Raw genomic sequence first — 27,402 nt, forward strand, 5'->3', positions numbered from 1 at the left:
CTGGAACAGAGGGCAGATTGTTGGGTGAATCATTCATCTTTTGTCTTTAATTTCTTCATATACTTGTTGATTATTGTTGTTCAAGAGTATGATGATGTTGTATACCTCTAGTTGATCTAGAGAAGGATTATTGTATTGCTCTCCTTGTTGATGATAGTGAACATTAAGTGGCTTACGAGTGATTGTTGGGTGCAAACCCAATCCCACATTGGTTGGGGATAAATGTCAAGATCAACATATAAGCTCATGAGTGTCTCTCTCTACTACCAATTGGTTTTAGAGTAATTTGAGAGCTCATGGCTTATATGTTTGGTGCTTGTTGGGCTATAACCGGTCCTTTCAGTGGTATCAGAGCGGGTTAGCCCAAAATTATGATGTGGATTAATCGCCCTAGTTCGCCAACGATAATGGATCATTGTGTGTGCCTTATATCAAAAGATCTCCCTGATTTGGCCTTGGTCAGGTTGAGAGTTGCGGGTAATGGCCGGCGATATAAGATGAATGGATCCTGTGCGGAATATCGTTGAAGGGGAGGCCTGGTGATGTGGTCTTCGGTTTGAGGGGAGGATTGTTGGGTGCAAACCCAATCCCACATTGGTTGGGGATAAATGTCAAGATCAACATATAAGCTCATGAGTGTCTCTCTCTACTACCAATTGGTTTTAGAGTAATTTGAGAGCTCATGGCTTATATGTTTGGTGCTTGTTGGGCTATAACCGGTCCTTTCAAACTCAATTCCTATGATTTCCTTTGTATACTTACTAGTCCTGATCACATTCCCTGCATCATCATCATCATCATCATTGCTTATAAGCCATGAACAAGAGTGTTTAGCTTTGTTTCAATTTAAGCAAACCATTCTTAATCAAGATTCCACCGCTACATCTTTTAATGGTGGCCTTCAAAACTTAGATTCTTGCAGAAAATCCACAATTAAAAAATATTTCAGATAACAGAATAGGTTCTGATTGTTGTTTGTGGGATGGTGTGGTGTGTAGCAGAGATGAGGGTCATGTGATCGATCTTGACTTGAGCCAAAGTTCAATCCGTGGACCCATCAAGTTTAATAGTACTCTCTTTAACCTTGTTCATCTTCAAAAGCTCAACTTTTCGAAAAACGACTTCGCAGAATCTCAAATCCCATCTGAAATTGGTCGTAAGCAATTAAGAAGCCTCGATCTTTCCGGTTCCGGATTCAGTGGTGAAATCCCAAATGAAATCTCACGTTTAAACCAACTTTCTTTGTTGGATTTGTCATTCAATTCACTAAAGCTTCAAACACCTAGCTTGTTGCAAAACTTAACCAGACTTGAAGAACTGAATCTCGAAAAGGTGAACATCAGTTCTTCGGTACCACGTTTTTTGGCCAATTTTTCTTCCTTGACATCAATCAATTTCCAAGATTGTCAGCTTCAAGGAAAATTTCCATCAGCAATACTTCACTTACCGAAATTGAAATATATCAGCTTGGCACTGAATCCCGACCTCACTGGTTCCTTGCCCGAGTTTCATAACAACACCTTACTCAAGTATCTGAATCTGGAAACAACAGGTTTTTTTGGGTTGATACCAAAATCGATAAGCAACCTAAATGAATTAGTAATCTTGACGTTTGCTTCTTCCTTCTTCACGGGGAGCGTTCTAGGTTCACTTTCTAACTTGGCACAACTCACGTTTTTAAGTCTTCCTCAAAACAATTTTGTAGGCCCAGTTCCTTCATTGTCAAGTCTATCAAAACTCACGACCTTAGAGCTTAGTGAAAACTTTTCGAAAAGGGGTGAGTACGGATGGATTGGCAAACTGACCAACCTTGAAGAGTTGTATCTTAACCGTATCAACCTACACCAAGAATTTCTACCCTCTCTTGCAAACTTAACCAAACTTAGTGTTGCCTCAATGTATGACAATTTTATTTTCGGTATCAAATCTTCATTTATGAACCTCACCCAACTAACATATGTAGTGCTTGGCGACAATCAATTGCACGGACCCATTCCCAGTGAATTTTCCAACTTCAAAACGCTAAATGTTATTGGCTTAAGTGCAAACAAGTTTAACGGCAGGGTGGACCTAGACACGTTTTTAGGACTCAACAAACTTGAATATTTGTTCCTAGAAGGAATATCAGTTGTCACCAATAACAACTACACCAATCGCACCCTACCTGAATTGAAACAATTACAACTGTAATCTTGCAACTTGAAGGAATTCCCTTCCTTCCTTCGCTTCCAAAAGAACATAACTGTCTTGTATCTTAGCAACAACAAAATTGGTGGTCTCGTACCTGAGTGGTTTCTTAACAATAGTCAAGAACAAATGGTGCTCATTGATCTTTCAAAAAACTTTATTACTGGATTTCATCAACATCCTCGTTTTCTCCCTTGGGTTCGTCTGGAAGCATTTCTTATCGATAATAATCAGTTAAGAGGGTGACTCCCAATTCCTCCAAATACCACACTTTATTATTCTGTTTCGAACAATAACTTCATAGGAGAGATACCACCGTTGATATGTCAGCTGGAATCCCTTCAGTATATTGATTTGTCTTCTAACAACTTGAATGGAACCCTTCCGACATGTTTAGGCAACCTAAGTAAATCATTAATTGTTTTGAATCTCAAATAAAATAAATTTCATGGAACGATGACGAATATGTTTACACATGAAAGCCGGTTAAAGATGATTGATTTAAGTGAATAGATTTACGGGTCCATTACCGAAATCTTTAGCTAATTGCACTAACTTGGAGGTTTTCAACATTGGAGCTAACTCATTTGATGGTTTCTTCCCGTTTTGGTTAGGAACTCTTACTGAGCTTCAAGTACTTATCTTAAAGTCTAACAGATTTTCTGGCGCAATTCAAGATTTATCTATTTTTAGCTCGGAGTTCCCAAAGTTACGAATTTTAGACATTTCAAATAATGGCTTCACTGGTCAATTGCCCGAGAATTACTTTAAGATTTGGAAGGCGATGAACTCGGTTTATGTCGGCAAATCGTCTACTATGGGATTTGAGATTTCCTTAACATCTTTTTTACCCAGTGAGATTCCATACTCGATGACACTGACAAACAAAGGTGTCAAAACAGAGTACCCAAAGATTTTGAACATATTTACTGCAATTGACCTCTCTTGTAACAGTTTTGAAGGAGAGATCCCACAATCACTCACAGATCTTCAAGGCCTTCAATCACTTAATCTTTCCCACAACCATGTTACCGATTATGTGCTACCATCATTGGGGAACCTAAAGAATCTTGAATCTTTAGATCTGTCACATAATGAGCTATCAGGAAAAATTCCTCAAGAATTGTTACAACTTGGCTTCCTTGCCATGTTCAATGTTTCATTCAACCATCTTGAAGGGCGCATACCAACAAGAGAACAATTCAATACATTTGAGAACAACTCTTACGTGGGTAATCCTCTATTGTGTGGAAGACCATTGTCCAATGATTGTCAAGGTTCAACCACATCAACACATCCACATATAATCGATGAGTCTGAGTCTCTCCTCCCAAGTGACATAATCGATTGGGTTGTCATATTCTCAGGCTTTGGAAGTGGGTTGGTAATAGGGATTCTTTTGGGGAACTTTCTATATGGAAGGTATCACGATTGGTTCTTTGAGCGATTTGGGATGAGGAAGGACACATGGGTAAGGTCACTCGATTACCAAAGGAGAAAGTAAGTCTATTGATTATTAATGTTGACGAAATGAATAATAGCATATCTTGCTTCTATGTAATTTTCAGTTTTAAATCACGTAATTTAAGTACATGTGAACTCATGTTGCTTGATAAGTGATGTTGCTTGATAACTGATGTTTAATATTAAGCAATATGAGTGTTCTATCTATAAAAACTCAATTAACAAATACTGAAACTGTTATAATTTTGGCAAATGACAACCAGCCAAATAATTCTCAACACCAGTAGATTTGATCAATCGAACAGAAGCAGATTAATTTATTTAACAAACAGAATGCAAAATACTCAAACAATTTTTAATCAAATGCTTACAAGCTAAATCTTTAATAATGATTGAAATAAGAACAATTAAACAGTTACAGAATCATTCATTCTACGTGACTGAATGATTTGCATAAGAACAATTGAAGAGAATAAAAACCAAGTTTCTTGTACTGACTGTATAACCTTCAACGTGAGAGGATAGCAGCTTTTATAAGTATGATTTCCAGTATCTTAAAGAAGGAAGATATTAAACGATCGGCTAACGGGAGAATGGAGCATATGTAATCTTGAAATGAAAAGTGCAATCCCTAAATCCCTAAATCAAAGATGAGAAAAGATGCCTAATTTGAATGGGTATACAATACAATACAATTGGTTAGGAGTAACTTTCTTTCTTCAAAAATATGATGACATCAATCGTTTTCAGCATTTAGACTTTAGCCACATGAGATTCACTAAATCAGCACAGCAACCCTTCAGGAAACTACAATAATAACTTCAACCCTTGAAACATACTTGCAATAACAAATGAGCACAAACTTCAATTTAATAAATTTTAATATATAACTTTAGTGAAATATTCAAATGAATCCAACTTTTAAGTTGAGATTAAGGTGTGACAACCCGGAAATTTCCGACCAAATTTAAACTTAATCTTTATTTGATTTCAATACGATAAGCAAAGTCTGTAATGTTGAGTCTCGAAAATTTTGAAACTATGCTCATATATTCAATTACCTTTGACTATTCCAGACGATTCACGAACAAATTGTGCGTAAATAAATATATAAATATATATGAATTCTATACATAAGTAATATTGTAATATAAATATATATATAATTAATAAATATTAAAGATTTAATAAATTATAGATATTATATAATAAATGGTAATATAATAAATTTAATTACAAGTTTGAATATAATTGTTATATTAATATTATCATCATTACTAGCATTTTTGGTAAGTAGTATTATTAATAATGTTATTTAATAGATTGTTATTATTACTAGTATATATATATATATATATATATATATATATATATATATATATATATATATATATATATATATATATATTGTAATGTAAAATTATTAAATATTAAATATATGTTATTATATACATGTTATATAACTATTAAATATTACATAATTAATAAATTGTAAATGTAATTACAAGTTAAAACATAATTATTATATTAAAAATGTTAGTATTACTTTCATCAAAATAAATACTAATATTAATATTAGAATCTATTATGAATATTATATGTAGAAATAAAATTTAATACATGTGATTTGCTATACTAGTGTTATTATTATTATTATTAGAAAATAATACAACTGTTATCATTATTAATATCGTTATAATTAGTAGTAAATTATAATCATTTCTATGATTTTTATTGTTATTACTAAAAGTTATCATTTTCATGTAAGATTCTTATTATCATTATATTTATTATTTTTATCATTATTTCTATTATTATTAGTACCTTTATTTTTAGTGATATTATGAAATTAAAAGAATATTATTATTAGCATAACATTATATTCTTTATAAATATTATTATTAATAATATTATTACTAACATTTTTGTTATTAATAATTATTAATATTATTATTATTAAATATTATTATTAAAATTAATAGAATTCTTTTTATTAATATCTATTTATAATTAATCCACAAATTTAGGAATTTAATCAGTTTTAAATCGTTATCTGTACTATTGGTGTTGTCTGCTAATCGAATCCTTTATCAAGAACAAAACAAAATCTGTTTAGAGTCAATTTCAACTTTTTATTATTTTTCTATATTTCTGTACTGGTTGATTTAACCTGTCGACTTCTTGAATCTTTTTATATCCGATTATTTCATTGATCATAAACCATACAACTCTTCCACATTTATATTACTTTGCAATTACATAAACAATGTCAATTCAATTGAAATTAAACAGAATTACTTATTTTTTTTCTTTTTCTCTTTCAGCTCGATACCTCTGTTTCATTATTATTTTTATCAAAACTCGAAATCGAAGTGTTTGTTAAAATCTAGAATTGCAGAGTTGTTAGGAATCTTTATTGAAAACTATCTGCTAAGTTTCAAAATCCAATTCATTATATCAAGTTCGAATTTTCGAGTCAAAGATTAAATTTAAAAAAGTCAAACGAATGGTTCTTGGAGAAATTCGAATCAGTGATGATGTTTCTGTTAAAATTGATGATTCATAAAGTTTCCAGGAACGATTTACTATCTATTTCATGAAGAAATTTTAGTCTAAAAACGTCTAAATCTTGGAAATAAAGTTTGGGTTTCTTTTTTTTTTTTAAACGAACAGCTATTGCTGTTCTGTATTTTTTTTAAGCGACTGTTGATTTAAAAACAAGATTATAAATCATTTATGTATAATTTTCACAGCTCAAAACAAATAAACGATACTTCTGTGTAATTAAGTGGTTCCCTGGTCGATTCAGCTTTTGGGTTAGAGAAGAAAAATATGAAACAGAAATACTAAGTTAAAAAAATATGGGACGGGGTTTTAATCAGATATGACGAGTCAGAGAGATGGTTAAGAGTGTTGATGGATGGGCAAGAGGTCTCGGGTTCGAGCCCGGGCAGTGGCGTACTTTTTTTGGAACTTGTTTTCTTCAAAGGTTGCATTTTTATATCATAATTATTATTATTGTTATTATTATTATTATTATTATATTATTATTGTTATTAGTATTGTTATTATTAAGTATTAGTATTATTATTGTTAGTATTATTATTACTAAGTATTACGAATATTATGATTAATATTATTATTATTATTAATATGATTATGATTATTATCATCTTAATTTTTATAAAGATAATGAAAGTTATTATTATTTTCATAAATATTAGTATTGGTGTCATTTTATAAATATTAGAATTATTATTAATAACATAAGTATCATTTAACGAACTACTACTAAAATTATTATCTTTAGTAATAAAATGGTTATTTTTATGGTTATTTTATAGTTATTATTAATATCAGTATTATTACCGATATCATTAATACTAGAATTATCATTATTATTAACATTATAAGTATCATTAAAATTATCAATTTATATAAAATTTTCATAATTATTATTATTATCAAATCTAATAGTATTATTACCCTTATTTTAATATTTTCATAAAGTTAACTAACAAATGAAATTCATATAACAATATACTTAATACACATCATAAAACTATATTAATATCTTATTTATTAAAATATATAAAATGAATATACTTAATAAGATATATAGTTTATTAATATAAAAATTATATCACTAATAATAATGTATATAATTGTCTGATTATAAGTATATGTTTTAATATATATACAAATGATATAGGTTCGTGAATCCGAGGTCAACCTTGTATTGTTCAGTTCAGTCGTATGCATATTTTTACTATAAAATATCGTATAGTGAGTTCATTTGATTCCCTTTTACTCCTTACATTTTTGGGACTGAGAATACATGCGCTGTTTTTATAACTGTTATATTAAATGCTTTTGAGATATATTTTTGAACTGAGAATACATGAACTGTTTTTTTTATAAATGATTGACGAAATAGACACAAGTATTCAAAACTACATTCTATGATAGAATTATTTGGATTCAGAGGTTCGATTTCTATAAAAACTGTATTATCGACCATCGGTGATATGATTTTGCATTGCACGCACGCATTAGCAAGCGAAATGGTTCGATTTAGTAGTTAGTAACGGTGAGATGATTTTGCATTGCACGACGCATTAGCTACCGTTTTAGCTACCCTCGGTGAGATGATTTTGCATTGCACGACGCATTAGCTACTGTTGTATTGTATTGCATTGTATTCGATTTAGTAGTTAGTAATGGTGAGATGATTTTGCATTGCACGCACGCATTAGCTACCGTTTTAGCTACCCTCGGTGAGATGATTTTGCATTGCACTACGCATTAGCTACCGTTGTAAAATTATATTGTATTAACTACCACGGTGAGTTGATTTTGCATTGCACGATGCACTAGCTACCGTTGGTGAGTTTTTTTGAAAGGTTCTGGTGTTCTTCATATGAATAATTTTACAGCAGGAGTAAACCTGCACAGATTGTTTTCTAAATATGAGTATCTTGTGGACTATTAAAATATTAAAAATGATTATTTATGATAAACTAATGAACTCACCAACCTTTTGGTTGACAGTTTAAAGCATGTTTATTCTCAGGTATTAAAGAAATCTTCCGCTGTGCATTAGCTCATTTTAAGGATATTATTTAGAGTCATTCATGGCATATTTTGAAAGACGTTGCATTCGAATCGTTGAGTTCATCAAGATTATTATTAAGTCAATTATAGTTGGATGTATTATGAAATGGTATGCATGCCGTCAACTTTCGATGTAAAGAAAGTTTGTCTTTTAAAAACGAATGCAATGTTTGTAAAATGTATCATATAGAGGTCAAATACCTCGCGATGTAATCAACTATTGTGAATCGTTTATAATGTATATGAACGGGTCCTTTCAGTTGGTATCAGAGCGGTGGTCTTAGCGAACCAGGTCTTGCAATAGTGTGTCTAACTGATAGTTGCTTGGATGCATTAGTGAGTCTGGACTTCGACCGTGTCTGCATGTCAAAATTTTTGCTTATCATTTCGTGTCGAAAATTACCTACTTATCATTCTTAGTGAATCACTTGTTTATCATTCCTAGTCTAGACACATCTTACTGCATTGATTGCATGATAGTATATAGACAAAATTCATATCTTAGCGTATCTGTTACTGTAAACTTTGTCTGACATATTCCGTAAATTCCTCCGTAATCTACGAAATCTTTTGTTCTATATATATAAATATTCTATGTAGTTAGAATATTATTCGATAGTCGAAAATCATTTAATATCGAAAAACTCTTTATTCAATCGTACGAAATGGAACTCGCCACAATTCAAGTCCCTCGGATTCCGACAGCTATTCAGATATGGAATTCCACTCAAGCTCCGAAAGCAGTGTAACCGGAATGGATCAACCAATCAGTCATCATCAATTCTGGATGAATTGGGAATGGGTTCGTAGCCGAATAAACCAATGAAGACGAGAAGAAGGTAATCCTTTCCACCCACCATACTGCACTCTTGGCGAAGAACCTGAAGCACTTACCGGCGAACCTGTTCATAATACCATTTTCTCTCTCATTTCCAGAGTATCTCGTCATGATTATATACTATCTCAAATTCTGGATCTTATTCACCCGTTCGTTCCGACCGACAACCATCCCGGAATAATAGAAGAAGTCAACGAACTTCGCCCTCGAGTAATCAATTTGGAGAATATGGTGTAAAAATTTACCAGCTTCAGCAACATCACCGGCACCAACAGTACCATCAATAACAGCACCAGTATCATCAACAATCCATGCCTCAACATCTCTTTCTGTACCTTGAGTATAATCATCGTTCTAAGTATCGTTCTACATCAATTATCTTCGTTCTTCATGGCGATTATGTAATCGCTAATGTTTTAGAGATTATGTATTCTAGTTCTAACAGTAAATCAAATGAGATTAATATCATATTAACTCATTAAATCCATGATTACATCTGAAGAAAATATATATGTATATATGTTTTCATAAAGATTGTAATTAAAAATTCTTCTGTACAAACTGTTAATGGTGAAAATATTTTAACGGGTAGGTAATACCCGAGGAATATTTAGATTTCACATTAATAAGTTACACTGTACATTCTTCGAACCTGATTCAACAAGTCATTTACTATCCTACTTACATCCACAGATATACGTATCCGTTCACTGCAGAATAACCATTTTCATTCAATTTTATATTTGAATTTTGACATATCAGAATCCAACAAGTGGCATAATGAAGAAAACATTTGACAAAATAAAAATTATTAGAAACAAACAAATTAACAATGAGAAATTTTGTTAAGAATCCATGCTAACAAATCCTAGCTAACTGCTAATTCCTTATTACATTTATTTATCGCAATTTATTTATCGCAATTTTAATTCTTGCAATTTTATTTATCGTCATTTAATTTCTGTTATTTATTTTACGCACTTTAAATATCGGGACACGTATACAATGTTTTAACATATCATATTGACGTCATCTATATATATTATTTGGAATAACCATAGACACTCTATATTCGGTAATGCTCGAGTTAGCTATACAGGGTTGAGGTTGATTCTAAATAATATATATACTTTGAGTTGTGATCGAGTCTGAGACATGTATACAATGGGTCACGACATGTATTAATTAATTCAAATATTATATATTAAACTATATAGGAATTGTTGAACTACTAATTGTGGACTACTAACTGTGGACTAATAACATTGGACAATTAAAATGAATTAAAATATTGATTATAACATATGAAACTAAACATTTCTTCAAGTTTGCCACTTGATTTCATCTTAAACCTCATTTGTATCTTAACAATTACAATCTGCGTTCAAACCTTTTATGATTCTTGAAAACACCTCAATCTAGAGGATGAACCAACCGCACTTCATCTACGGAAGAAAAGATTGATGCATATAGTTATGCACCTGAAAACACTCGGAAACTGAGTGAACGTTTAACACGTAGCTGTGCTAATTCCTTTAGCGTTATTATTACCGAAAATAAATTTGCAACTCCTGTTCGAGATAGCCAGTTTTGTCACAGCTCCAGCAAGTCAACTTCGACTTTTCGTTCGAAACAACCTTATTATAACCTTGATATACACGTTGTCTTTTCGCCATCGTTACCGGGGAACCTTTTACATTCCACCACATTATCAGCATATGTACCAGCAACTTCATTACTCTTTGACTTTAGCCTCTCCGAAAAGTCATTATATTATTTATTGAAACCCTATCATCTACCCAGCCGCATCTTGTAACGAGAAATGTCATACCAATTACTGGAATTAGCAAAACAATATTTTGAATCTCGCAGCGTTTCTACATCAACAGTTATATGTATACATATAACATTTATCTCTTAGAATTATGATTTCCGATTCTGAAATTCTGAAAAGCACCTAGCCTACGAATCAATACTCTAAATTTTGAAGAAAAAAAAAACTGAATGAAGCAGCAAAAACTATAGATGACTTTAACAGTCAAAAGTTTGATGATAAAGAAGGATACGTTGGAAAAGCTCAAAAGAAAATTTGGTACTGGAAAACGGATTGAGCAAACCATGAGGGAGACTGTGGACAACTCACAAAAACTAAACCTGCCTTCAAAGAATCCAAATGATTCAGTATCTGCTAAAGTTATTAATGAATACCTTCCTTCTGACTCTAAACCTTTACGAACAAATCTTATTCATCATCCATCGATATTAGAAATTCTAAGATATCATCGTAAATATCCTCGATATTTCTGAAGATATTTTCATAACTATTATTATCTGAAATCATTTATCTTTTCACGATATCAGTGTTACATCAGAAAGGAAACTGTTTTTAGTTTCTAAACTCTGAAAGATTCGAATTTAAAATATGAATGCTTTTGAAGAAGTGTTGGGAACTGATGCATGAGTTAGTATAATATAATGACACTTGATCAACGTGATTATATTACAGTAAGTCATGCTGAGTTTCTAATGAAACGTGATGATTCACAGACCATACTGTCATCATGTGCCATGTTACATGACTCTTACATTCTACCTAATCTCCAAACATATCGAGAACATATCTTCTTGATAGTTCTATCGTTTCTTGTGAATTCTGGTAATTTAACCAATCAAAATCGCGCTATTACAATCTCTCTTAGAACATTAGTCATGTTCATTCAAAACTTCATACCTACGAATTCTAGACCATTATTCGCTTGATATAAAGTCGGGAAGAGAAAAACAAAAGTATGGAACTCCAAAAATATAAAGGAAATGAAGGGAGTGGATTTATAGTGAAACATTCGACAGAGTAATCGAACCAGATCATTTCATTTAACCAAAGAGGATTCTAATTTCATTAATTACCGAAGAACCAAATCTTATTACGAAAATTTTCTCTAAATCCCTTGAATTCCGGAATTCAACCGTTACCACGTCAAAAGTTAAGACAAATCTTTGATTCCTAATTTCACTCTTTTGTGACAGCTTCACTCGTACGCTTCACATAATCGAATCATTTTATCAATAATGATGAAACTCTATTTATCAACTCATATTCGTCATGAAAACATTTTTATTGTTAGCCATGACGATCCCAATCAAATTTCGGGACGAAATTTCTTTAACGGGTAGGTACTGTGACAACCCGAAAATTTCTGACCAAATTTAAACTTGATCTTTATTTGATTTCGATACGATAAGCAAAGTCTGTAATGTTGAGTCTCGAAAATTTTGAAACTATGCTCATATATTCAATTACCTTTGACTATTCCAGACGATTCACGAACAAATTGTGCGTAAATAAATATATAAATATATATAAATTCTATACATAAGTAATATTGTAATATAAATATATATATAATTAATAAATATTAAAGATTTAATAAATTATAGATATTATATAATAAATGGTAATATAATAAATTTAATTACAAGTTTGAATATAATTGTTATATTAATATTATCATCATTACTAGTATTTTTGGTAAGTAATATTATTAATAATGTTATTAAATAGATTGTTATTATTACTAGTATATATATATATATATATATATATATATATATATATATTGTAATGTAAAATTATTAAATATTAAATATATGTTATTATATACATGTTATATAACTATTAAATATTACATAATTAATAAATTGTAAATGTAATTACAAGTTAAAACATAATTATTATATTAAAAATGTTAGTATTACTTTCATCAAAATAAATACTAATATTAATATTAGAATCTATTATGAATATTATATGTAGAAATAAAATTTAATACATGTGATTTGTTATACTAGTGTTATTATTATTATATATTAGAAAATAATACAACTGTTATCATTATTAATATCGTTATAATTAGTAGTAAATTATAATCATTTCTATGATTTTTATTGTTATTACTAAAAGTTATCATTTTCATGTAAGATTCTTATTATCATTATATTTATTATTTTTATCATTATTTCTATTATTATTAGTACCTTTATTTTTAGTGATATTATGAAATTAAAAGAATTTTATTATTAGCATAACATTATATTCTTTATAAATATTATTATTAATAATATTATTATTAACATTATTATTATTAATAATTATTAATATTATTATTATTAAATATTATTATTAAAATTAATAGAATTCTTTTTATTAATATCTATTTTTAATTAATCCACAAATTTAGGAATTTAATCAGTTTTAAATCGTTATCTGTACTATTAGTGTTGTCTGCTAATCGAATCCTTTATCAAGAACAAAACAAAATCTGTTTAGAGTCAATTTCAATTTTTTATTATTTTTCTATATTTCTGTACTGGTTAATTTAACCTGTCGACTTCTTGAATCTTTTTATATCCGATTATTTCATTGATCATAAACCATACAACTCTTCCACATTTATATTACTTTGCAATTACAGAAACAATGTCAATTCAATTGAAATTAAATAGAATTACTTATTTTTTTTCTTTTTGTCTTTCAGCTCGATACCTCTGTTTCATTTTTATTTTTATCAAAACTTGAAATCGAAGTGTTTGTTAAAATCTAGAATTGCAGAGTTGTTAGGAATCTTTATTGAAAACTATCTGCTAAGTTTCAAAATCCAATTCATTATATCAAGTTCGAATTTTCGAGTCAAAGATTAAATTTAAAAAAGTCAAACGAATGGTTCTTGGAGAAATTCGAATCAGTGATGATGTTTCTGTTGAAATTGATGATTCATAAAGTTTCCAGGAACGATTTACTATCTATTTCATGAAGAAATTTTAGTCTAAAAACGTCTAAATCTTGGAAATAAAGTTTGGGTTTCTTATTTTTTTTAAACGAACAGCTATTGCTGTTCTGTATTTTTTTACGCGACTGTTGATTTAAAAACACGATTATAAATCGTTTATGTATAATTTTCACAGCTCAAAACAAATAAACGATACTTCTGTATAATTAAGTGGTTCCCTGGTCGATTCAGTTTTTGGGTTAGAGAAGAAAAAGATGAAACAGAAATACTAAGTTAAAAAAATATGGGACGGGGTTTTAATTAGATATGACGATTCAGAGAGATGGTTGAGAGTGTTGATGGATGGGCAAGAGGTCTCGGGTTCGAGCCCGGGCAGTGGCGTACTTTTTTTGGAACTTGTTTTCTTCAAAGGTTGTATTTTTATATCATAATCATTATTATTATTATTATTATTATTATTATTATTATTATTATTATTATTATTATTATTATTATTATTATTATTATTATTATTATTATTATCTTATTATTGTTATTAGTATTGTTATTATTAAGTATTAGTATTATTATTGTTAGTATTATTATTACTAAGTATTACGAATATTATGATTATTATTATTATTATTATTATTATTATTATTATTATTATTATTATTATTATTATTATTATTATTATTATTATTATTATTAATATGATTATGATTATTATCATCTTAATTTTTATAAAGATAATGAAAGTTATTATTATTTTCATAAATATTAGTATTGGTGTTATTTTATAAATATTAGAATTATTATTAATAACATAATTATCATTTAACGAACTACTACTAAAATTATTATCTTTAGTAATAAAATGGTTATTTTTATAGTTATTATTAATATCAGTATTATTACCGTTATCATTAATACTAGAATTATCATTATTATTAACATTATAAGTATCATTAAAATTATCAATTTATATAAAATTTTCATAATTATTATTATTATCAAATCTAATAGTATTGTTACCCTTATTTTAATATTTTATTAAAGTTAACTAACAAATGATATTCATATAACAATATACTTAATACACATCATAAAACTATATTAATATCTTATTTATTAAAATATATAAAATGAATATACTTAATAAGATATATAGTTTATTAATATAAAAATTATAACACTAATAATAATGTATATAACTGTCTGATTATAAGTATATGTTTTAATATATATACAAATGATATAGGTTCGTGAATCCGAGGTCAACCTTGCATTGTTCAGTTCAGTCGTATGCATATTTTTACTACAAAATATCGTATAGTGAGTTCATTTGATTCCCTTTTACTCCTTACATTTTTGGGACTGAGAATACATGCGCTGTTTTTATAACTGTTTTATTAAATGCTTTTGAGATATATTTTTGAACTGAGAATACATGAACTGTTTTTTTATTAATGATTGACGAAATAGATACAAGATTCAAAACTACATTCTATGATAGAATTATTTGGATTCAGAGGTTCGATTTCTATAAAGATTGTATTATCGCTCATCGGTGAGATGATTTTGCATTGCACGCACGCATTAGCTACCGAAATGGTTCGATTTACTAGTTAGTAACGGTGAGATGATTTTGCATTGCACTACGCATTAGCTACCGTTTTAGCTACCCTCGGTGAGATGATTTTGCATTGCACGACGCATTAGCTACCGTTGTATTGTATTGTATTGTATTCGATTTAGTAGTTAGTAACGGTGAGATGATTTTACATTGCACGCACGCATTAGCTACCGTTTTAGCTACCCTCGGTGAGATGATTTTGCATTGCACTACGCATTAGCTACCGTTGTAAAATTATATTGTATTAACTACCACGGTGAGATGATTTTGCATTGCACGACGCACTAGCTACCGTTGGTGAGTTGTTTTGAAAGGTTCCGGTGTTCTTCATATGAATGATTTTACAGCAGGAGTAAACCTGCACAGATTGTTTTCTAAATATGAGTATCTTGTGGACTATTAAAATATTAAAAATGATTATTTATGATAAACTAATGAACTCACCAACCTTTTGGTTGACAGTTTAAAGCATGTTTATTCTCAGGTATTAAAGAAATCTTTCGCTGTGAATTAGCTCATTTTAAGGATATTACTTGGAGTCATTCATGGCATATTTTGAAAGACGTTCCATTCAAGTCATTGAGTTCATCAAGATTATTATTAAGTCAATTATAGTTAGATGTATTATGAAATGGTATGCATGCCGTCAACTTTCGATGTAAAGAAAGTTTGTCTTTTAAAAACGAATGCAATGTTTGTAAAATGTATCATATAGAGGTCAAATACCTCGCGATGTAATCAACTATTGTGAATCGTTTATAATGTATATGAACGGGTCCTTTCATAAGGGGATTATTATCAACCCTTAGATCATATCTCATCAATGGCCAAGATTAAAACACAAAATAATAAAGGGCGGGTATTTTTATCCATTCAGTCACAATTATATCATACACAATACACTAACATTCTACCAAATTAGGGTTTCATTCTTACATCTCGTTCTTCACCTTCGTTCTTCACCTTCTAACCTTATTCGCTCTTCACCTTCTAACATATGATTCCCCAGAGATCAAACAATCATCAACAACAATCAACATTAATCGATCAACATGTAACCTATGGCTATCTCAAACGATTCTCTGGTCACAAAAGTACCTCCGGTGGTACCTTCGGCTAAAAAACAACTACCGGTCAAAAAACGTCTTCCGGCCAAATCTTCTGGTGATTTTAACATGTTTTATTGTTGATTGTTTATAATCGATCAAGTGTGTTTGTGTACATTTTTTTTTAATTTTTAGGGTTTCGTGATATAGTTCTTCTTTGTATTTTCTGTATAATCACATGTGCTGTAAGTATACAATATTGGTATATGTGTTTGGCTTCTCTAATCACATGTTTTTTGTTCTGATTTTTTTCTATTTGTTTTATGAGTATTTGCATTTGTTGTATAATCACATGTGATTTGTTGTTTGTACGTATACAATATTGTTATATGTGTTTTTGGCTTCTCTAATCACATGTTTTTTGTTGTGATTGTTTTATTTGTGTTATGAGTATATGCATATTTGTTTGTTAAAAAAATCAGTATGTATTCAAGTATGTGATTTGTTTTTCAATCCTCTGTGATCATACAATGAAATTACTTAGAAGTCACATTTAGATGTTAACAAATGCCATCACCTATGATTTATTGATTTAATGTTAGTGATTTACTTTTGTAAAATGTATGTTTACAGTTAAAAGAAAACAACCTGCTGTTAGCAATGATGATGTTAAACCGAAACTAAAATGGAAGGTTGTACGTGTCGAGAAAGATGATGTTGTAGAAGTAGTTAATACGTTTCCTTCCCTCAGGCTTAGGACCACACTTAAGCAGTTTGCAAGTGTCATGTCTTCTCTTACACCTGCACAAAGAGAATGTGTGAACAGGCTTGGCTTACGTTCTTTGTTAGATGTCAACATAGAACAATTGTCGGGTAATCTTGCATACTATGTTGTAGATAATTTTGATGGTACTGATATGGTTATAATTACTCGGAAGGGGGATATTAAAGTTGATTCTCAAGCAGTCCAAGATGTTTTTGGCATAGAAGATGCTGGTGTTGATATAGATACTTTAGAACTTAAGAGTTATAGTGCATTTGTTCAAAGTTGGGCTGATTAGTTTCCAAGAGATAAGCTTACTTGTGCATCGGCAGTTAGTGAGTTGATTTTGAGATCATCTGAAGCTGATAGTATGTTTGAGATGAATTTCATAATGTTGTTTGCAAACATGATGGTTTCATGTGAAAGAAACGGGAAGGTGAGTCTGTTTGTCTTGACAAGGTTGGGTGATAGTGTTGCTATATCAAGTGTCAATTGGTGTCAGTTTGTTCTTACAAGCTTGAAATATAGCAAAAACAATTTGGGACAGAAGCAATCCGGAGTCTTACTACAATGGTCCTGCTACTTTTCTTACTGTGAGTTATCTTTTTCATTATTTTTATGCTTTTTATATCTTTTTTGACAAATTGGTTGATAACTTTGTTTTTTTTCACATTAAGTTGTGATTACAACTCAATGTTCATCTTGCAATTCTACATGCCAAGTACTTGTAATTCTGCATGTCAATCACATGTGATAGTACATACCAATGATATGTGATTCTGCATTTCAATCACATGTGATTATAAATCACCATAAATTTATGATGATATAACAAGGCAATCATGTGATTCTACCAAGCAATCAAATATGATTCATAAGCCAACACATGTGATATAAGCATTAATAACAAAGATAAACCAATGAACGTTTGCTTCAACGGTATCAAGCCTCAGTGTGGAAGGGCCCGCGATTAGTTGCCAAGCAACCCGGGTTCAATTCCTGGGGGCGGAAGGTTTTCTCTCCAATTTTCTGCGATTAGTTGCCAAGCAACCCAGGTCCCGCGATTAGTTGCCAAGCAACCCGGGTATGAGTTTCCTTCTAGCGTGTGTGGGTGCAAATGATGAGGGTCGTTGAAATAAATGATCCGCTGATGCAAATTCGCCGTTAAAAAAAAATAACAAAGATAATTCTAACAAAATGGTTCTACAACACTTGTGATTTTTTTCCTGTTTGTGTTTCTATCTTAGCTGCTCTATCTGGACCGGACCAAGTTCGATGTCATTCCTGTTGTTCGCGGACGTCCAGTTTTTAAAAACTGGAAAGGAGTCATTCCTATTCTTGCAAGGAAAGAGGCTTCCCTTGAATCATTTGGTACTTTGGAACTTGCACCGGAATATGATCAAGAAGCAGAAGATGGAGAGGGGTTTTTAAGAGTTGAAGATAAAAAGGATAATGTTGCTTTAGTTGAGGTATTTTTTTCAATTTTTATAATTTAAACATGTGTTTTCACTAATTTAATCATAATGTGCAAGTATGATTTATGTTTACAATCACGTTTGATTGAATTTACAGAATCACATGATTTTTCATACTTATTCTAACCTTTTGCACATTATATGCAGGGCTATTGTCAAGTTATTGACGAGAAGTTCAAAATGGTTGATGACTTGAAGCACTTTTTGTCACGGACAATAAATGAAGGGTTATCAAAATATCCAAATGGGAAGACTTTGATATCTTATCAAAGGAAAATGAAGGAATTTTTTAGAATCGATGAGGGTGATGAGGAGTTTGACAAGAAGTATGAGGATGACGAGATGAAGGGTGTGGATGACAAGATGAAGGGTAACGATGACGAGAAGAAGGTTGAGTGTGAGAAGCAAGCTAATGATGATGATTTTGATGTTGATGATGATGATAAACAGGCTGAGTCGGAGGAAAATGTTGAGGATGATGATTTTGATTTTATTGTCGATTCTGATAAAATAGCTGAGGGTAAAGCTAAGTCTGATGATGATGATGATGAATAAGAAACGATCGAGTCTGATAAAAATGATCAAGATGATGAGGTTAAGGGTGATGAAGTTGAGAATAAAGCTAAGTCTGATGATTAAGAAATCTGTCTTGGTTCCGTCGATGCAGTTGATCTAGTTGAAACTAAAGAAGTTGGTAAAGGTGAAGATGCTGCTAATGAAGATGTTGAAGTAGATGTAAATGTAGAAGAGAATGCTTCTTTGACACAATGGTTTGATATCAACGTTAATGAGGTTGTTGAATGTTGTGAAATTCTTTCTTTACTTTATGTACCCACAGTATCACAAAGCCTTCCAGTGTTATCTCTTCATAATACACCAACATTTAAGAGTTTAACCCCTCCAACTTTTTATCTCTTATCTCAGGAGGTTATTGAGGAGAAGAAGGAGTATGATGAAGCTGTTAAAATGTTAGAGAATAATGAGAAGAAGGAGTATGATGAAGCTGTTAAAATGTTAGAGAATAATGAGAAGAAGGAGTATGATGAAGTTGAAAATTTGGCAGCCAGCCCACAGAGATCTCGGCCAAAGAAGTTTTATAAAGAAGTTATAAAAAGATAATTAACAACCGTTCTTAAATCTCCATATGTCAACATATTGACTATTGTGTCTGACATTTTGACTGACTCCAAAACTTCTTTGGCTATGGAGTTGTTTTCAATGAAGAATAACCCAAAGTGAGTTTTCTAAACCTTTTCTTAACATAATTAGCACTTTATATTTAAGTAAAAACAACATGATGCAGAACAGCCAATCATATGTGATTATACCATTTAATTAAATGTTCATTTCATTAGACTGCTCAATCACATGTGATTATATCAGTCAATCCCACGTGATTATGTCATTCAATCACACGTGATTATGTCATTCAATCACACGTGATTAAACTAAACATAGAATCACTTTCGACATATAGTAATTCTGTTTTTATTGTATTTTTTTAGTGAAATTATTTTTGAAGATAAAAAGAGTGCTTGCATCGTTCACCGCATTAGCTTGGAATCACTTTGTCCAGAATTATACGTTGATGCTAGTGTGATTGATGTCTGGAGCTATATACTCAATCAAGAAAAACAGTATAGAGATCCAGCTAGCTCATCAAAGTTTTTCATCTCAACCTCAGTCATTATAAGTTTTAACTTTTAAATTTTTATGTACTAATAAGTTATCTGTTTTGCATTTATTTGTTACAGTTTTTAACACTTTTTCTTTTATTTACAGTGGTCTTACTTGTATGACAACAAGTCTTTACAGAAAAAAATGAAGCTGCAGATATTTCAAGAAAATGTTGAAGTTTTGTTTAAATTTTACCCTAAGCTTGTCTCCTTCCGCAAAGTTGATCTTGTATGTTTTTTTAGTTTACATTTTTATGTCCTTTTTCTATAATATCAGAATCAATTATTTATGTTCTGAAAATTTCATTCTTTTTTAATTCGTTGCAACAAGTATTTTCACCATATGCAGACACAATCAATTCTTTGTCCTGATGTTTGACTTGACTATTCCCAAGCTTCATATAATCGACAACTCTGCAATAGTTACAGCTTTCAATCAAAATACGCGAAAGTTTGCAACCTTGTGGTTAGTTTTCCTTTTAAAAAATGTTACTTATTGTATATTAAATAAGTTTTCCACCGATTGTTGCCCCCATAATATCATTGCTTATACGTATTAGCACTTTATATTTCAGTAACAAGCCAATCATATGTGATTATACCATTCAATTAAATGTTTATATGTCAGTAGACTATTCAATCACATGTGATTATATCATTCAATCACATGTATTGAACTAAAATGAGGTTATGTTAGGTTAGCACATGTGATTTTGAAAACCAAGCTCATGTTTATTTTTCTGAATTGTTTTTCCAGCAATATGTCTTTGCGGAGCATCTCAAACTCCATAAGCATCCTTTGGCATACATGATTGAAAAACTGAAGCCTGTTCAAATGAAGATGCCATGGAGAACAAGGGATAATATCGTTGATTGTGGTGTTTTTGCGATGTACCACATGGACATGTGTAAAGCCACACCCGAAAGTGACTGGGCTAAGGAATTGGCAGCTGAATGTTCAGCACAAAAAAATCAGCTTCGGAAGTTGAGAGTCCGGTATGCATTGAAGATTTTAACGCATCCTCTAAACAAACATGCCGACAAGATGGTACGAAATAGAAGACTATTCAACAGATTTCATGAGAAGGAAGACTATAGGAAGGTTGTTGTTTCTGCACAAAAATCGAGATACGCCCGTGTTGAAAAATCAAAAGAGTCCTTAGCACAAAAAAAGTGAAGTGTTTTATGCAAAAAACTCCATATTTTATTTAGTTGAAGTTACGTCTTATGTTTTAACATATATGTCATTTGGTACATGATATTTAACATATATATATGTTTTGTTGGATGATAAATGACATGCTAATGGTTTAGATGTTAATTTATGTATTCTTTTTTTCTACTATGGTTGATGGTTTGATTGTTGATGGTTGATTAAATTTATTAAACAGCTACAAATTATTTTGCAAGCCAATCATATGTAATAGTGCATACCAATCACATGTGATTTTACATCACAATCACTTGTGATTTAACTTATCCATCGCTTGTGATTCTGCAGGCCAGTCACTTGTGATTTTGCATGCCAATCACTTGTAATTCTAAATGCTTATTACTTGTGATTTTACATGCCAGTTACTTGTGATTCTACATGCCAATCACATGATAGTACATACCAATCACATGTGATTCTGCATTCCACTACAAGAAAATTGCTCATTTGTGACTAACTTTTAATGACGACTCAATATTTGGTCACTAATAATGCTATTTAGTTACCATTAAAAAAGTGGTCACTAAATTTTGGTCACTAAACGATATTAGTGACCAAACAAATGGTCACTATAGTGACCAATTTTAGTATTTTGGTCTCTAAAATTATTTTGTGACGGATCTATAGTGACGAGAAGTGACCAACCTATTTTGGTCACTAACTTGATTCAGTGACCATTTTAGTGTTATTAGTGACCAATAGTCTTCGTCACTAAAGCTCATTTTTCTTGTAGTGATTCCAATCACATGTGATTGTAAATCACTATAACTTTATGATGATAAATAAGGCAATCGTGTGATTCAACCAAGTAATCAAATATGATTCATAAGCCAACACTTTAATATGATTCAACCATGTGATCCCAAACTGACGTTCAAAAAAGGGAAAAAAAATCCTATCAATATCTTATCCATTTCTATCTATAATTGGGACCATAAGCTTTTTCATTAGCCCACCACCGTGCATTTCTTTTGTGGTTGTGCACTTGCATGTTATGCATACGTATGCTATCTATCTATACGGAACATCGTATAGCTGCAAAAAGAATTAAAGTAAATTAAATTACATCATCTCTCCATGGCTTTAAACTCAATGCCTATGATTTCCTATGTATACTTATTAGTCCTCATCACATCCACTGCTGCATCATCATCATCATCATCATCATCATTATTAATAAGCCATGATGAAGAGTGTTTAGCTTTGTTTCAGTTTAAGCAAACAACTCTTCATCAAGATTACATTACTACATCTTTTAATGGCTTTCAAAAGCTAGATTCTTGTAGAAGACCCACAATTAGCAACATGTCAGATAATGGTTCTGATTGTTGTTTGTGGGATGGTGTGGTGTGTAGCAGAAATGAGGGTCATGTGATCGAACTTGATTTGAGCCAAAGCGCGATCCATGGACCTCTCACGTCTAACAGTACTCTATTTAACCTTGTTCATCTTCTTAAACTCAACCTCTCCAAAAACAATTTCGCTGATTCTCAAATCCCACCTGAAATTGCTCGACTAAAGAAGCTAAGAAGCCTTGATCTTTCTGATTCAGGATTCAGTGGCAAAGTTCCAAACAAAATCTCGCATTTAATATGGTTGTCTTTGTTAGATTTGTCATTGAATTCACTAAAGCTTCAAACTCCTAGCTTATTGCAAAACTTGACCAGGCTCGACAAACTCCATCTCTCACAGGTGAACATCAGTTCTTCCGTACCGCGTTTCTTGGCCAATTTTTCTTCCTTGACGTCAATAAATTTCCAAGATTGTCACCTTCAAGGAAAATTTCCAGCTGCAATACTTCACTTACCGAATCTGAAGTATCTTAACTTGAAACTGAATCCTGACCTCTCTGGTTCCTTGCCCGAGTTTCACAACAACTCATTACTCGAGTATTTGAATTTGTATACAACGAGTTTTTTTGGGATAATACCAGAATCCATAAGTAAGCTAAATCACTTGGAATTCTTGGCACTTGTAGATTCCTTCTTCTCGGGTAGCATTCCAGGTTCACTTTCTAATTTGACACAACTCACATTCTTGAGTCTTCGAAAAAACAATTTCACGGGCCCAGTTCCTTCATTAGCAAGTCTATCGAAACTCACTGTTTTGGAGTTTAGTCATAACAATTTTGAGAAGGGATGTAAGTACGAATGGATTGGAAAACTTACAAACCTTGATGAGTTGTATCTTAATCGTAACAACATATACCACGAAATACTACCCTCTCTTGCAAACTTAACCAAACTTCAAGTGGTCTCAGTAGTCGGAAATTTTATTCCAGGTCGTATTCCATCTTCATTTATGAACCTCACTCAACTAACACGTATAGACCTTCACAACAATACATTGAACGGTCCAATTCCCAGTGCGTTTTCCAACTTCAAAACGCTAAACAAACTTGCTCTAGCTGATAACAACTTTATCGGCAGTGTAGACCTAGACACGTTCATGGGACTCAAAAATCTTGAAGAATTGCATTTATCAGGAATATCAGTTGTCACCACTGACAACTACACTGATGGCACCCTACCTGCACTGAAACAATTGCAACTATCATCATGTGAGTTGAAGGAGTTCCCTGCCTTCCTACGCTTTCAAAACAAAATGATCGGTTTTGATCTTGACAACAACGAAATTGGCGGTGTCATACCTTCGTGGATTTTAAACAACAATCATGAAACAATGTTGTATATTGATCTTTCATACAACCTTATCTCTGGATTTCCTCTTTTTCTGCCTTGGGTTCATTTGGAATCATTTTTTATTGTTGATAATCAGCTACGAGGGAAACTCCCAATTCCTCCAAAGACCACACTTTATTATGATGTCTCAGGGAATAAGATGATCGGAGAGATACCACCATTAATATGTCAAGCAGAATCCCTTCGATTGCTAGATTTATCTTCTAACAGCTTGAACGGAACCATTCCTACTTGTTTAGTCAACTTTAGCAACCCACTGCTGTCCTTGAATCTTAAACGAAATAAGTTTCATGGAAAATTTCCAAATACCTTTACAGATAAAAGCCAGTTGAAGATGATTGATTTAAGTGAAAATCAATTTTCGGGCCCGTTACCAAAATCATTAGCTAATTGTAATAACTTGGAGGTTCTCAGCATTGGAGATAACTCTTTTGATGGTGTCTTCCCATTTTGGTTAGGAACTCTTACTGAGCTTCAAGTATTAATCTTAAGGGCCAACAAATTTGCCAGTGCAATTCAAGATCTGTCTACTTTTAGCGCGGAGTTCCCCAAGTTACGCATCTTGGACCTTTCAAATAATGGCTTCAGTGGTCGACTACCTGACAAGTACTTCAAGATTTGGAAGGCAATGAAATCTGTTTATTCCAGCAATTCGTCTACTATGGGATTCGAGATTTCCTTTTATACATTTTTACCCAGTGAGGTTCCATACTCGATGACGTTAACCAACAAAGGTGTCAAAACAGAGTACCCAAAGATTTTAAACATATTTACTGCAATTGACCTCTCGTGTAACAGTTTTGAAGGAGATATCCCACAATCACTCACAGATCTTCAAGGCCTTCAATCACTTAATCTTTCCAACAACCATCTTACGGGTTATGTGTTATCATCATTGGGTAACCTAAAGAATCTTGAATCTTTGGATCTCTCCCGTAACAACCTATCAGGGGAAATTCCTCAAGAATTGTTACAACTTGGCTTCCTTTCCATGTTCAATGTGTCGTTCAACCATCTTAAAGGGCGCATACCAACTAAAGAACAATTCAATACATTTGAGAACAACTCTTACGTGGGTAATCCTCTACTGTGTGGAAAACCATTATCCAATGATTGTCTAGGTTCAACCACATCAACACATTTGAATACAATCGATGAGTACGAGTCTCTTCTCCCAAGTGACATAATCGATTGGGTCGTCGTATTCTCAGGCTGTGGAAGTGGGTTGGTAATAGGGATTCTTTTGGGGAACTTTCTATATGGAAGGTATCACGATTGGTTCATTGAGCGATTTGGGATGAGGAAGGACACATGGGTAAGGCCACTAGGTCACCAAAGGAGAAACTAAGTCTATTGATGATTGGTGTTTATGAAATGAATAATAGCATATCTTGCTTCTATGTAATTTTCAGTTTTAAATCATGTAAGAAAATTACATGTGAACTCATGTTGCTTGATAGCTGATGTTTAATAGTACTGTATTATGTACTAAGCAGTATGAGTGTTCTATTTATAAAAGCTCAATTAACAAAGGCTAAAACTGATATAATTATGGCAAATGACAAGCAACCAAATAATTCTCAACACAAGCAGAGTTGATCAATCGAACAGGAGCAGATTCATTCAACGAACATAATGCAAAAATGCCCAGAACAATTTATAATCAAATGCTTACAAGCTGAATTTTATATAATGACTGAAATAAGAACAATTAAACACTTCAGAATCATTCAGTCCACGTGACAGAATGTTTTGCATAAGATCAATTTAAGAGAATAAAACCAATTTTTGTCTACTGATTGTATAACATTCAACGTGAGCGGATAGCAGCTTTTATAGGCATGATTTCCAGTATCTTAAAGAAGGAAGATATTAGACGATCGAGGTATGGGAAAGGGTGTACAAATGGTGGGGGTTGGGTCCGGTGTCAAATCTAAGCATCAACGAAGCGTGCCGGGGAAATAGCAATTCACCTATGTCTCGTAACGGTTGTCTCCTTTGGCAAGCATTGGAATGGGTGTGTTTGTATTTAATATGGAAGAACCGAAATCTCAAAGTCTTCGCAAATAAAAGTTGGAGTGGTCCTACTGCGTTAATGGAAATTCAGCTCAAGTCTTTCGAATGGATCGCTTCGTGTTGGAAGAAATCGAAGATCGATTGGATGCAATGGATCTCTGACCCGTTGGTATATGCCATGTGATCCTCACTGTGTTCGTTCCTGTTTACTTGCAATTGTATGTCGAGTCGTGTAGATGCGTAGTCCATTTGTTCATTCTGTTGTGATTGTTTTCGAGTTATATAGGTGTATAAGTTACTTTCTCTGCAACTAGTTGCTTTCTCCGCAACTAGTTGCTTAATGTTGTAGCTTCCTGGCCCAAACTGATTGGGGCCTTCGTGTTGTACTGAGTGCTGCCCTTGTTTTCGAGTAATATATTTGGCTTTTCGGAAAAAAAAAAGATATTAGACGATCGAATGCAAACCCTAAATCAAAGATGCTTAATTTGAATGGGTATACAATACAATTGGTCAGCAGTAACTTTCTTTCTTCAACAATATGCCATCAATCCTTTTGACCCTTTAGACTTTAACCACAAAAGATTCACTAAATCAACACAGCAACCCTTCAGGAAACCACAATAACAACTTCTACCCCTGAAACATACTTACAATAACAAATGAGCACAAACTTCAATTTACTAAATTTGGAGATATATATATATATATATATATATATATATATATATATATATATATATATATATATATATATATATATATATATATATATATATATATATATATATATATATATATATATATATATATATATATATATATATATTTATATATATATATATATATAACTTCATAGTTTTAACAACCCCAAAAATGTAAACAATATTGAGAAATATCTTGGTGTTTACTTTGCACTTTAAAATATACCCAAAAGCTATTCTTTCTTCGATATATTGATAATCAATTTCAAATGTTTTGATCTTTTATGTAGAAAAGAGTTTCAACC

At 31.6% G+C, this 27,402-nt stretch overlaps 1 protein-coding gene and 1 pseudogene across 1 annotated transcript; both read left to right on the forward strand.

The window, feature by feature from the left end:
* The first annotated feature begins 407 nt into the window (after positions 1-407).
* On the forward strand, positions 408-21,642 carry LOC139842468 (receptor-like protein 7; annotated as a pseudogene).
* A 1,124-nt stretch (positions 21,643-22,766) lies between these two features.
* LOC139877678 (receptor-like protein 6) lies at positions 22,767-25,851 on the forward strand. The gene has a single exon (XM_071865111.1). It carries the CDS (start codon positions 22,771-22,773, stop codon positions 25,726-25,728), a length of 2,958 nt encoding a protein of 985 aa, XP_071721212.1. The 5' UTR covers positions 22,767-22,770; the 3' UTR covers positions 25,729-25,851.
* The last annotated feature ends 1,551 nt before the right edge of the window (positions 25,852-27,402 follow it).

The sequence above is a fragment of the Rutidosis leptorrhynchoides genome, chromosome 1 (assembly GCF_046630445.1).
Source record: "Rutidosis leptorrhynchoides isolate AG116_Rl617_1_P2 chromosome 1, CSIRO_AGI_Rlap_v1, whole genome shotgun sequence".
NCBI classification, from domain to species: domain Eukaryota; kingdom Viridiplantae; phylum Streptophyta; class Magnoliopsida; order Asterales; family Asteraceae; genus Rutidosis; species Rutidosis leptorrhynchoides.

Coding starts and splice junctions, on each gene's coding strand:
- LOC139877678 (XM_071865111.1), top strand. CDS start 22,771: ATGCCTATGATTTCCTATGTATACTTATTAGTCCTCATCACATCCACT.